General features: G+C 38.9%; 2 protein-coding genes across 5 annotated transcripts in view; one reads left to right on the top strand and one right to left on the bottom strand.

Annotated features, from left to right (window-relative positions):
- The window catches only part of chrna10a (cholinergic receptor, nicotinic, alpha 10a), a gene marked incomplete at both ends in the record, with an annotated part of 388237 nt that overhangs the window by 305082 nt on the left and 70252 nt on the right, over window positions 1–12903 (top strand). The window lies entirely within an intron of this gene.
- stim1a (stromal interaction molecule 1a) overlaps window positions 540–12903 on the bottom strand; it is a 56137-nt gene continuing 43773 nt past the window's right edge. Inside the window, exons 8-14 of one of the 4 annotated variants that reach the window (XM_081370106.1) lie at window positions 9908–10085; window positions 8090–8257; window positions 7305–7405; window positions 6957–7186; window positions 6058–6138; window positions 4695–5079; window positions 540–3718 (exon numbers count right to left, since the gene is read on the bottom strand). In XM_081370106.1, the coding sequence (XP_081226232.1) occupies window positions 3202–3718; window positions 4695–5079; window positions 6058–6138; window positions 6957–7186; window positions 7305–7405; window positions 8090–8257; window positions 9908–10085 (1660 nt within the window). In that variant the 3' untranslated portion in view covers window positions 540–3201. The remainder of the gene's footprint in view (window positions 3719–4694; window positions 5080–6057; window positions 6139–6956; window positions 7187–7304; window positions 7406–8089; window positions 8258–9907; window positions 10086–12903) is intronic. The other 3 variants (XM_081370108.1, XM_081370107.1, XM_081370109.1) reach the window with 3 other exon arrangements.

Here is a 12903-nt window from a genome sequence, read left to right as displayed (position 1 = left end):
GGGACAGTTCCACCCTCTAATGCAAATCTGGCGTAGGCTACTCATGAATAATTCTCGTGATTAAGCGCTGTGATTCTGACCTGCCTGTAATTCGAATTAGAATGCATGTGTAGTGTAAACCGAGAATAAACTCCCAATGCAATCTTAAAATGATGCTATGACTGTGACCAATGCAGACATGCTCATATGAATGTTGCAAATTTCAGAATTAGCACCGTTTAATTAAGAGTTGTTATTTGAATTAAATTGACCACAATCTACCGGAAGTTGAAAAAGAAAAAGAAGAAAGTGGAATTTACTGAATTACAATTCAGAGTGATAGATGTGTCCACCTTTCTTTTTGGGGATTGTGGCCATGTAACTACTTTTTGGAGAAAAATATGTTTGTTTGTACACATCTTAGTTTTTATTTGTCATATAAGGATGTTTTATTTGGCATTTATAATTTTGACACATTTTTTAAAAAGTATTTTCTAATAAATTACTTTTCTAGCTTTTTTGTCTATGAAGCGCCTATTTATTCTTTTTTTTTTGGTAAAGATTTGAAATATTATTTGCCATATTATTTCTACTTCCAGCAACGTCAAAGCCTCAAAATCCATCTGAATGTGAACAATGTATGCATTTTTATAATATAGTTTACCATGCTGTGTATAAAAAAAGGGACTGATGAGGCAAAAAAAATTATTTTGTTCTGAACATCTATTGTGAGATTAAAAACAAATTCGGAGAAATTCAGATAATAGCACTCTGGGAAATGAAGTGTTTTCCCACCCTTGTCCATCTGTTTATACAAGAGTCTAAATAAAGTATTATTTTCATGTGACAACAGATAATTTTACATGTACATTTTCAGATAAGGCTGTATTAACGGGATAGTTCACCCAAAATTCTGTCATTACTTACCCTCAAGTGGTTCCAAACCTGTATGAGTTTCTTTCTTCTGTTGAACACAAAATGTATTTTAAAAATGCTAGTACCCAGACAATTGACAGCACCCATTTACTTTCATAGTAGGAAAAAAAAAAAAAAAAAACATACTATGGAAGTCAATGGCTTCCGTCAACTGTCTGGCTACCAACATTCTTTAAAATACCTTTTGTGTTCAACAGGACAAAGAAACTACAGGTTTGGAACAACATGTGAGTGAATGATCTATCCCTTTAAGAAAGACTATCCCTTTAAGAAAATGATTCAAAGTTTCAACAGACAGACAGAATACAATAAAATGAGTAATGGAGATCTCACTAATTTTAAAAAGTTTTTATTGCTTACATGCAGGAGTGCCATAAAATTTGAAGACTACAGTTTTGAACATTACAGAAGATGCAAAATTATCCTTTTTACTTTGTTTCACCTCTCTCTGTACAGTATAGGCATAAATAGCTCAAACGGAGAAGTGAACAGGGATATCTAAATAGGAACAAAGTCTAAAACAGCTCCTGTGTCCTCCCTCTCCGTGTTTGAGAACTGATGTTGAGAACATGCATCAACACAGTGAAGTGCAGTTTACTGGACCGGACTGACGCGTGCGCACTGACATACACACTGACAAAAGAGCTTCTTCGTGCAAAAGAGGCACAGATGAAACAGATACATCTGCATGGTTTTAATACCTGTTAAGGACTGACTGGTTGATATACATTAGAATGTGGTCTTGTACCATCTTTCACAAAAGAAATGCCGAAGAAGTTTTGTGCAGCACTGCTTTGGTTTGCCTCCAGGTTAGTGGATACATTGGACCTTCGAAGCCTGTGGGTAAAAACTAATAAAATGCATAGTGACATCCCTCACCAAGTCTTTTCATTCTTAACCCCCTCTCTTTTCAGAAAGTGTGCTTGTAATTTTCAGTGCTCTGGGATAAAATCAACATTTATCTTAAAGTGAACCTCATGTAAACCACAAGAAGAACAGAGAGTGGTCTCCACTTCCTCTGAAAATGCACAGTGGTAAAATCAGTCTGCCTGAACATCTCTCTGTTTAAAGGCAAGTCACTCCATTATAACAGCAACTGCTTGTGGTCCAGCCTGCTTCAAAAAGTTTCAGGGGAGTTTTATGACCTAATAAAAGGAACATAACATATCCAAGCTCTCTCTCAAACATGTCAGAAGTAGTAACTCCCACCACCCCACAACAATTTGGATAATATGCACCTTATTGCAAGACTGTCCAAAAACAGTTATTGCAAAAGTGAAATTTGACCTTCGGGAAGTGTATACATTTCCTGGACTGCGGCTTTAGTTTGGCACTTTGAATACAAGACGACGAGATCTCTTGACTTGATGTAATTTGAACAAAGTGAGGTGTGCATTCACCTTGTGATCTCTTGGGATCTTGGAGGATGCCACCAGAAACAGTCAGCAGACAAGGGCAAGGTTACTCGTAAAAGCTCAAAAAGCATTAATGTGCCACCTTTATTCATAAGCCACCTTGTATTTGCCAAATGATTTGGAATGATCCACAAAGATCAAATAATCGAATCGCTTAATTATTGTACATCCCAGAAATCCCTGAAGCCTTGGAGATACGTTCAGTGTCTTGATTTGTGTAAACGTTTTAGTGCGTTTTCCAGCATATTCTTAATTATCTTTACAAAACCGACAAATCAACATTTAGAAATAGTGCAAAATATTTGAGGGGAGTTTCACACTGATAGTTCAGCCCTTTTACAGTTTCTCTGACCATCGACAAACACTGACCAAAGAAGTACCGTTAAACATTCAGCTGACAATTCGTTTTAACTTCAAAAGACAAATGAGTGTGCTTATTGAAACGAAATAATCAGGCTATTTTGCGTTTTTAAGCAAAGGAGAACAAGAACCAAGCAAACATCTAGGAGCATTCAAAGTTCAATCAAACAAAGGCGAATACATGCAAACTGATATGGATTATACAAGGAAAGAATTCCATTAGAGTGAAGATTCCTTTGAAAGTCTGGCACTTTCTCCTGCTGAATAAATAAGTTACATTCCCCCAAAAATAGTCCACCCCGTTTCCACTGGTGTTTCACACCCGCCCCCAAAATCATGCTTGTTCCTAAGTGTTCCTCTGAAAAAGCAAACATTACAATAAAGACCTTGGAAAGGTGTTTGATTGTGCCGTAACTTCTGACCGGAAGGGGGGAAAATAAATCAAAACATTTATATTAACAATATGACAAAAATAAAGGTAATGGAAAAATGAAACGGTTGTCCAGTTGTCTTATTTCTTCTGTTTTTTGAAGATCTTGAAGGTGTGTTTCTTGCGACTGGCAGCAGAGTCAGTGTCTTCACCTGTAGAGCCGCTGTCCTCTTCTGGGGGGCTCTTTTTCGAGGAGATCTGGGGTATGCGGTTTCCAGCCTTCACCTCCGTCAGTCCAGTTGGGGACGGCGTGTCCGGTTCAGTGGAGTTTGGGCTTAAGGAGCGTGAGGATTCTGACATAGACATCACCGCCTGAGAGCTAAGGATCTCACTCATACTGGCAGATTTCTCAATGCCATACACCTTCTTCATTAATATGGGACTATCAGAGCCTCCGTCGAGAGAAACGCCCCCATCGTGAACTCTGTTGCCTCCATTGTGGCTGTGAGAGTGGGCTCCCTCTTCGGAGCGCGAGTGGGGGCCATAGAGGAGTGAAGTGGGCTTCACGGGGAAGTTTTTGGAACTGTAGGACAAGCGTAGCTGTTCGCCGGTCTGGGATATACACAAAGAGGAATCGGAGTCGGAGCGATTCAAGTCCCTGTGAAGGAAACGTTGAAATTAGCATTGGGAAAAGTGAGATATCAGACCAGTCCAAAATCTGTGAGTTGTAAAACCCTCAGAGAGTTAAGCAGGCAAACAAGTCAACATTTTCAAGCTCAAAAGTTGTCCAAACTGAAGCACAACATGCCAAGACTCAACTACCCATAGCTAAAGAAGTGCAAGCTACACACACACACACACACACACACACAAAGCAGGGGTGTCCAGAGTTTAGCTGCAACTCTAAGTAGACACACCTTAACTGGCCAATTATGGTCTTCCAGTTAACTAGAAACTTCCAGCAAGATGTGTTGGTACAGCCTGGAGCTAAACTCTGCAGGAGGTGGTCCTCCAGGAACAAGATTGGACATAGAGACACCCAACATCAAGGGTGTCCAATTCTGCTCCTGGAGGGCCAGGGTACTGAAGAGTTTAGCACCAACCCCAAATCAGCACACCTGAAACAGATAATCAAGGCTTTTAGGATTAGTAGAAACATCCAGGCAGGTGTGTTGTGGCACGTTGGAGCTAAACCAACTCCAGTCCTAGAGGACTAAAGTTCCAACCCTAACCCAACACAAGCCTATTGCAGTCAATGTTCAGATTTACTCGCAATTTACAGACAATTGTGTTTAATTAGGGTTGGAACTAAAGTCTGCAGGACACCAGCCTTCCAAGACTGGAGTTAAAGAGACCAGGGCATGCATGTGTGAGAATGGTTCAAAATAAGGTGCAAATGTAAGAACAGAGTAAGCAACCAGGTAGAATGTCACAGGAAGTAACAGCCAAGTTCTAAGATGCAGTGTCATGAACTGTAGTGAGTATAGCCCATTACAGCAACAAACCCCAAGAGTAGTGATTCACCACAAAATGTAAAGTGTGAGGTAAAAGATGTCTGTTAAGTGATTTGGAAGAAGTCTCAGGATCATGCCAGGTGAAAAGCACAAAACAAGCACAACAGAATGAAGCAATACCCATAGCTGGCACAACGGTGTGGGCGCTCTGGGCTGGCATCATATGGGAGATCTGGGATGGTGTCCATGGGCTGGAAATATGAAGAGTGATAGTGGGATGCATGAGGGGCATTGGCAACGGAAGAGGAGTGGGGACCGTGGGATGAGGCGGCGGAGTAGATAGAGGGATGAGACATGGCTGAGGAAAGCGGAGGCAGTCCCATAGAATCAAACTGCCCGAAAGGTTGGCTGTGCGCTTGGCGTAGCGATGTCCTAGGTCTGGACAAGTATGAGCTACCCTCCCCTTCCTGCCCACAAAGTGCAAGACAACTCTCTACCAACCTCTGCGAACCCAGGGCCAGCTGCGGGTCAATGTGGCGTTGCCGGAGTGACATCATACTGGGAGCTGTAGGGGCACATAACAATAAGGTCACTCAGAGAAACGATTCAGAGCATGCAGACATTGAAATAACGCGTGATGGGTGGCAGGCTGGAGAAGGTGAAGCAAGAAACTTTGTGCTAAGAAGGAAAAATGTACAGGTGTGTACAGGTTCAATGGCTTTTCTCAGAAATAGACACACAAGGGAAGTTGCGGACAAGCTTGGACACTAAACAACCATTCATTAATTTCGTCATGTTGCATTTCCTGTTTCTGTTGAAATTGCGTAAGGTGATGAATGCTTAATGTTACTGCTTCCGTATTAGCTACGCTGAGGCATTTATTAAACTTTGCAAAAAAAAAAAAAAGTGTCCAATAACAATGTAAGTTTTTTGAAAATTAAAGTCAACATGAAATGCTGTTACTGACCCATTTTACTTCCATAACACATTTCAGAGCAAAGCAGAATATTCCATGAGAAAATATCTCATAGAAGATTGTTTTATTCAACGGATTTGATTGGATTGTGAAAAATTAAAGTTAAATATGATATACTTAAAGTCATATCAGAGGCGGATATACTTAAAGTCATATCAGAGGCGGATACTACATTTTGATGATATTTTTAAACTTCTAAATAATGCTAACTAATGAATTGTTCATGATAAGACCAGGAATATATGTATTAAGGAAGTAAAAAAAGGGTCTTTATTTCATATTGACTCCATTAAAGTTGCATAAATCAAAGCAGTATCATGTAAGAATCTACAAATGTTTCTTTGTGATGTGATAGCTTATTTTTTTCTCTAAACTATTTCAAAGTAAGCCATTTCACAGCTGTGGGCAAGAACAAGATTGAGAGGTGTAGACGGGGAATGGTTCTTTCTGTCCAGTTTCCCTATCCCCTGGGGTAATGGGAAGAATACCGCTTTAAGAGAGTGGTTCAGGAAAACAAGAGGAAGTAAGAGGAGTGGTTGGGGTAAAGGGCATGGTAGTTTAGCCCACCAGAGTACTTCCAAAACGACTGGCAATCCGAATTGAAAGACCAGAGATCACTTGCTCGACGGCCCATTTGCCACGCTGCATCTGGAGGGGGTAAGGGGCAGGGGTAGGGTGCGACTGTTAATCATTTTACTACCAACATAGTGCTACAGAACAGACGTCCACAATATTTGGCAAAACTTTTGCTCAATGAAAAAAAACACAAAAAAAAAAAACACTGAGGATTTAGAAGGATGTGAATCCTTGATCAAATAGTCTTTAAAACTTGGAGTTCTTGATGGCTACGAAAATAAATTTTCAACAACAATTCAGACATATTGTTGAAAGAGTGATCAGCAATGCAAATATCAAATTGAATACACTTTACCCAATAAACACCAATTTTATTTCATGCTTTGCACCTGGGAAGACAACTATTTGTGGGCTTCCTTGAGCTTCCTTAACATTATTTCATACATTCAGATGGAGCATTACAATTACAGCAATCAACCTCAGACTTCCACTGGACCGATAATATTAACTCACACATTTCTTCTGGCCAACTCCGTAACCCTCCATCAAATTTAATACAATAAACTGAAGAAAAAAAAGATCTGTACAAAGAGTGCATAACTGCTATTTCAAAAACATATGACACCAATGTGTAGTGAAGATCTTTACTCCCCTCTGTGTAATACAGACCAGTAGATGAGGGGGGGGGAGGGAGACACTCCAACTAAAAGAGTAAATAAGAATTGCGCAAACACACTCAGTGCATACAACCGTTTCTGACAGATAGTGCTTATAGACAAACTAAATAGCTCAAAACGAGGGATTTTTGGATTTGCTCAAAAGGTCACAAGGTCTTTGCTGGCCTTTAGCTGACCGTGGCTTATCCCTATCGATGTCCGGCAAGCCCTTACATTGCAGTGTTCCAGGTGCCACTATGTCCTCGTCCATGTCATCCATGTCGTCGGACAAGAAGTGCTGGGGTGTGCTGCGGCCGCCCATGAAGCTGGGGTCCAAGTTGAGGGCGGAGGCCAGAGAGGGAAGGCCTGGGTTATTTACCAGCGTGAAGCCTGTCAAAATCTCAATCTGCTGCCAGCGATGGAGTCTCTCTCTCAGAGCTGCGGTTACCTCACCCAGAGCTTGCCTGGAGAGAAAGAGATACAAAATTAAAAGACATAAGTGTTAGGGTTATTATTCCAATTATTATAATCATTTATTTATTTTTAATTAGACATTCGCCAGGAGAAATGATTGTGACGTACTTGGCTGCAAGTATTTTGTGATCGACATCATCCAGTGAAGAACTGTGTGCAACATGGAACGTCCCGAATAAAGTATTTCTCTTCTTCTTAATCTTTTCTGCCTAAGAAACCGTCACATTTTTAAAGAAAACTTAAAAAAAAAAAAATGTCTATTACTATTATTGTATACTTTATAATAATGTACTATATAATTTATATTACCTTTTAAATCCACCAACTGATCTATCACAAATCTAACAAAGGATTTGTCTCACCAAATCATAAGATTTTTTTCAAACCTTACAATATATTACTGTATATATTAGGGCTGTCAAACGATTAATCGCATCCAAAATAAAAGTTTGTTTACATAATTTATGTCTGTGTACGGAGTATAATTATTTTCTATATATAAATACACACACATGCATATATATATATTTTTAAAAAAGTGTTATTTATATATAAAATATTTATATATAATATAAATTATATATACACAGTATATACATGCATATATTTCTTAAACATATACATGCATGTGTGTGTATTTATATATAGAAAATAATTATACACCGTACACACATGTATTATGTAAAAACAAACTTTTATTTTGGATCGCGATTAATCGTTTGACAGCCCTAGTATGTATGTATGTACAATTGTCAATTAGTAGCATTTCATTATCCTTTAAACACTTTCTAAAACTATCTTACAGTCTTGGTTACCACATTCTGAGGTTGTACTATCATGTTTTTACCATTGTTCCATCTTAGCTAAACGAACGACTGCAAAATGCTGCTCACCCCGTCTTTGGCCACCTGCAGCTGTCTCTCTGCGTTCTGTTTCTTGATGTTGTAGTACTGCACCTCCACCTCATGAGTGAGCTGCAGCCATTTCTGCAGGGCTCCAGGAGGAGACCAGCTGCTGCGAGACTCCAGCTCCTTCTCAGCTTTCTTCAGGGCCATTCGCACCTGCAGGGGGCGCCAGAGACAGGTTAGAGAGCAAGAAAGCACATACAAAGTGCTTTTTTGATAAAAAATAAATAAATACAATTACAAAACAGGAACTTAATAATACCGTCCACATAGCAGTGTTATTTAAGGATCATTGATATACTATTATAGTTTTTATTACTATTTTGAATGTTTTTATTGTAGTTATTTTAGTACTTCGAGTTAAACTAAAAAATGAGAAATGTTTTCTTTGGCACCTAGCTGAAATAAAATTATTTATTTATATTTTATTTTAGTTCACATATAACCCTATGACATCTGTAAACACTAGAAAATAACAACCACCCAAATGCTTGGGAACTGAAATTGCAAGATAGCATTTAACTTTTCAACCTCTTCTATTTATCCTCTAATTTGCATATGTGATTATGACAATTAGCTAATTTACATGACTCATGAATGACTAATTTGGCAATCTAATGAGAATAAACAGCATAAATTACACTGCCTGAAACATTTTGTTGCGACAATATGCTAATTATTTAGCCACAAATAAGCTTAACACCCTAACCTAACTAAGATAAACAATTAAATCAACAGCTCCATTTGTGGTAAATACACAGATCTCATCCAGCAAGGGTCTTGGGGAGTGGGCTGATGGGTCGGAGAGCCGAAAGACCCCATTTCTTATGGAACAGCGCTAATGAGCTACAAACCCCCAGAGATTTGTGCCGCCCTCTGACCCAGAATACCCACTTAGCGCCTGGGTTTTAATAGGCCAACATATGCAAAAAAAAACAAAAAACAATTAATCCAATTCAGGTCTATTTTTCTCCAGAGATGCCACTTGTGGATTCCGTACACATTATATAAAAAAAGGAACCCACTGTGCTGTCGTTGACACATGAGAGCTTGTTACAATTCTCTGATCAGGTTCTGCAAAGATTTTTCTCCTTTCAAATCTGAAGTGTTAATCTGTCCCTTATGCAACAGCACTGCGGTACACAGCTCTGGACACTCCGCTGGGAATATACTCAAAGGCATCAACAACATGATTTTCCTGTACTGATGAAGTTTGATAAAGTTTTATCAGTAGAAGTACGAGGGGGCAGTCGTGGTGTAACGGTTAGAGAGTCAGACTTGTAACCCAAATTGTAACTTGAAGCAACAATTTGATTCTTAATACTGGTAGGAAACATCTGAGGTGCCTTTGAGCAAGGCACCTAACCCCCAATTGTTCCCCGGGCGCCGCAGTGTGTGTGTGTGTGTGTGTGTGTGTGTGTGTTCTTTACTCACTGCTCCTAATGTGTGTGCACCAACTTGGATGGGTTAAATGCAGAGGACTTTTCACCAAAGCGAAATTCGCACCTATGCGAAAATTTCTATATATAGGCCTACACTAGACATTTTGTTAACAACATGTATTCATTACTTCAATGAGCTCATTGTTTCTGCCTTAAATGAATACATTGCTCAAATTAATACACTGTTAGCTAACTGCATGATTTGTTTAAGTACATTTCTGAAATCCCTTGCTTGGACGCAATCACCTCTGATAACAGATCACTCTAAATTGTAATGTAGACGCATGCATTTTCTGTAAAGCTGATTTGAAACGATATGTATTGTGAAAAGCATTGTATAAAATAAATGAGGATTGAATTTTACCTGATCCAGCTCCTCCTCTGCGTATTTCTGTCGGCTCAGCTCGTTCACAGTTCCCTCCCGGAGCTCCTTCAGTCTCTGCGCCTCCTGTTTGGCAGCGTTGATCTCGTCCCTCAGCTTCTGCTCCAGGTTTACCTTCTCCACCTCCACTGAACGGTGCTCCTCCTGAGCAATCTGTAGCCTGTGAGGAGACAAATTAAAGAAAAAATAAAGAAATGAGTCACAGAACAGTCACAATAGAGCATGATGTCAGCTACACCAGGGTAATGGGTTCGAACTCCCAGGGAATGCATTAACTAACAAAATGTGTAGCTTGAATGTACACAACAAAGGCTTAATCATTAAACTTATAACCAAATAGCTAACGTGATTTCTGACCGTTTTTTAAAAATCTATTTCAGTATATCCGTTACTCTTTAAAGCCCTGTTTTGGATGTTCTTATGACCTTGGTTTTACTGATCCCTTCGGGAGCGTTGGTAAATACACTGTTTTAAATAAACAACAATACAAAACTTGTTTATTGCAAGTTTGAATTTGGGCCTCGAATTTCCCTCTTTTCTCTCGCTCTCACACACACATATAATGTGTATACACATACACCAGAGCACGTATACACAGAAGGTTCAGTTTTAAACTACGTGACTAAGAACCAACATTTTCCAGCATTTCAGCATCAGTAAATGGATCAGATTTAAGCTCTTAGCAAATCACATGATGTCTCACTCCTTTTGTGCCAATTAAATTGTCTCTACAGTTCAGCAAACAGATAGTCGAGTAACAGAGATGCAAGGATTAAGATGCTAAAATAAAACATAACTGATGACGGGAAACTAAGGCATGCTTGATAAAATTCCTGTCAGACAAATGACACTAAATCACGGCGGACACTTTAAACCCAGCTGTGCTCTCTTTAGCTTCAGGGTCATGACTGAGGGTTCAAAGAGGTTCAAAACTCAAAAGCAGGATTTAAGCACAATAAAGACAAATATGACTGCTTTATATAAGTATATTTAAAAAAAAAAAAAAAAAAAAAAAAAAAAAAAAAAAAGAGTCATCACTGATGCAGTCTGTCAACTGGACAGCTTTATATGATTAAGGACTGAACCATATCATACCGATATGGGTTATTAATGGCCGATATATAGAGAACAGGCTACATATACAATGGGGTCCAGAATCTGTTTTTGTTTTGTTTTAAATACAGTTTATAATTTATCATCTTAAAAAGCTCAACTATTGACCGATTAATAGGCCTGGCATGTACAGTATATTGGCCTATCAAATAACTGCAATTACCCATTTTGGTAATTACACTCAAGAACAAGAGTCCTGCCATAACAACCCATTATAAACAGCCCATTAGCAGGATAAAAGAACTAAAGATAATCCTTTATGTTAACCTGGTGCGTACGCATTTTCAGCACCTTCAGCCAGAAACTACATTCACAAGAAAGTGTGAGTGCAAAACAGAGGCGTCATCAAAAAGATAATGATGATGTAACAAGCAGGAAGGGGGAGCGGAAAAATAACTGCAACCAAAGTCTACTCTAGGCTTTCCTGAGCTACGACAGGATTAACGATTTTTCCTGGCGAAAGAGAGAGGAAACACGGGGCCCCGATTCAATCAGTCATGTCTATATAACCCCCAGATCAATCTTCCCTTAAAGGAAGAGGCTTTATCTGTCTGAGGGCTTCGCTTCAAGCATATCAAATGACAACGGGTTAGGGGACACTGGCCTGACTCAGAAGACGAGACATGTATCCCTCCAGTATTATGGGTACCAAGTTTAAATCAAATTGACTTACATGACTTACAAAAGCATACTTGACTCAGATGACTTACAGAAGCATACATCACACCTGCTGTTTGAACTCCTCTTCAACTCATCAAAATCTTATGCTATTGTTAAAAATCAATTTGTCTATGGAGAAAATGAATAGGATTTTTTTTTACTTCTTTGAACCCTACTGACTAGAAAAGAATAGATACGCTTGTTCAATGGCTCCTGCAGTTTTGTTGGCATCCAGAAGATGGCGGATAGAAGGATTCGGAGGCCTGACGGAAAGAGAAACAGGTGGATTGGGGGAGAAGTTTTTCATTGAGTGAAGTACTAGTGTAAGGTGATCTGAAGTTACAGCTAAGATGGGAAATCTAATACCCCCAAACCTGACCTCTGCCATTCACCATCCTCCAAAATAAGTAATGGAACCTCAGCCCTACAAGCCAACAACAAATATCCAGCAAGGCTCTTTATGATTGTATAGTCGGAGATCTAAAGTTTTAATTGTTTTTCAATTCACCAGCTTTTACGTATTCAAAACATTTCGTCTGACTCACCATTTATTTGTTTAACTTGCGCATTCAAAAAACACATTCCTTTGTGCTGGTGAAAGTATGACTATGAAAACAAAAGACAATACAAACAATAGACTAGACTATGCATGCAATGATTAAACTTTTCTTCCTCTCCTACAAACGTGCACCTGCAGCCTCAGATAAGCACGGCTACCGTAACTGTCGGGTGCATGAGAAGAACATTTTCTCTCACGTCTGATTTTACCAGGGTAAAACAAACATGTGAGAGAAGTGGCGGAGAACACGAGATGGTCTCTAAGAGTCATGTGCGCTTGTCTTACATTCTCAATACCATTTTTTTTAAAAAGCCCTAAAACTAAGTAATAAACGTCAGTTAGTAATTTGTCAAGAGAGTACCAGTCACAGTAAAGACAGAAATTAAGACAGTACTCTTCTATCAGCTCTTTGTTTACATAAATATTATTTACTTAATTAAGCAAAAATGTGAAAACAGAATATGCATAATCTGAGGGTGTTTACACAACAACGTACTAAAGCAGCTAAAGTTTTTTTATGCATGCCAGGCCAGTAGTTAGTAATAGGGATTTTGGCTGATACCAATATATGATAATCCTTTATATTTGAAAGCCGATAACCGATATATTGACCAATAAATTGAAATTGGCATATTTTTTGAGAGCC

This window comes from Scardinius erythrophthalmus, assembly GCF_964197995.2.
Source record: "Scardinius erythrophthalmus genome assembly, chromosome: 7".
NCBI lineage: Eukaryota > Metazoa > Chordata > Actinopteri > Cypriniformes > Leuciscidae > Scardinius > Scardinius erythrophthalmus.
Note: the sequence above shows the minus strand (reverse complement) of the source record. Positions and strands in the feature narration are given on the sequence as shown.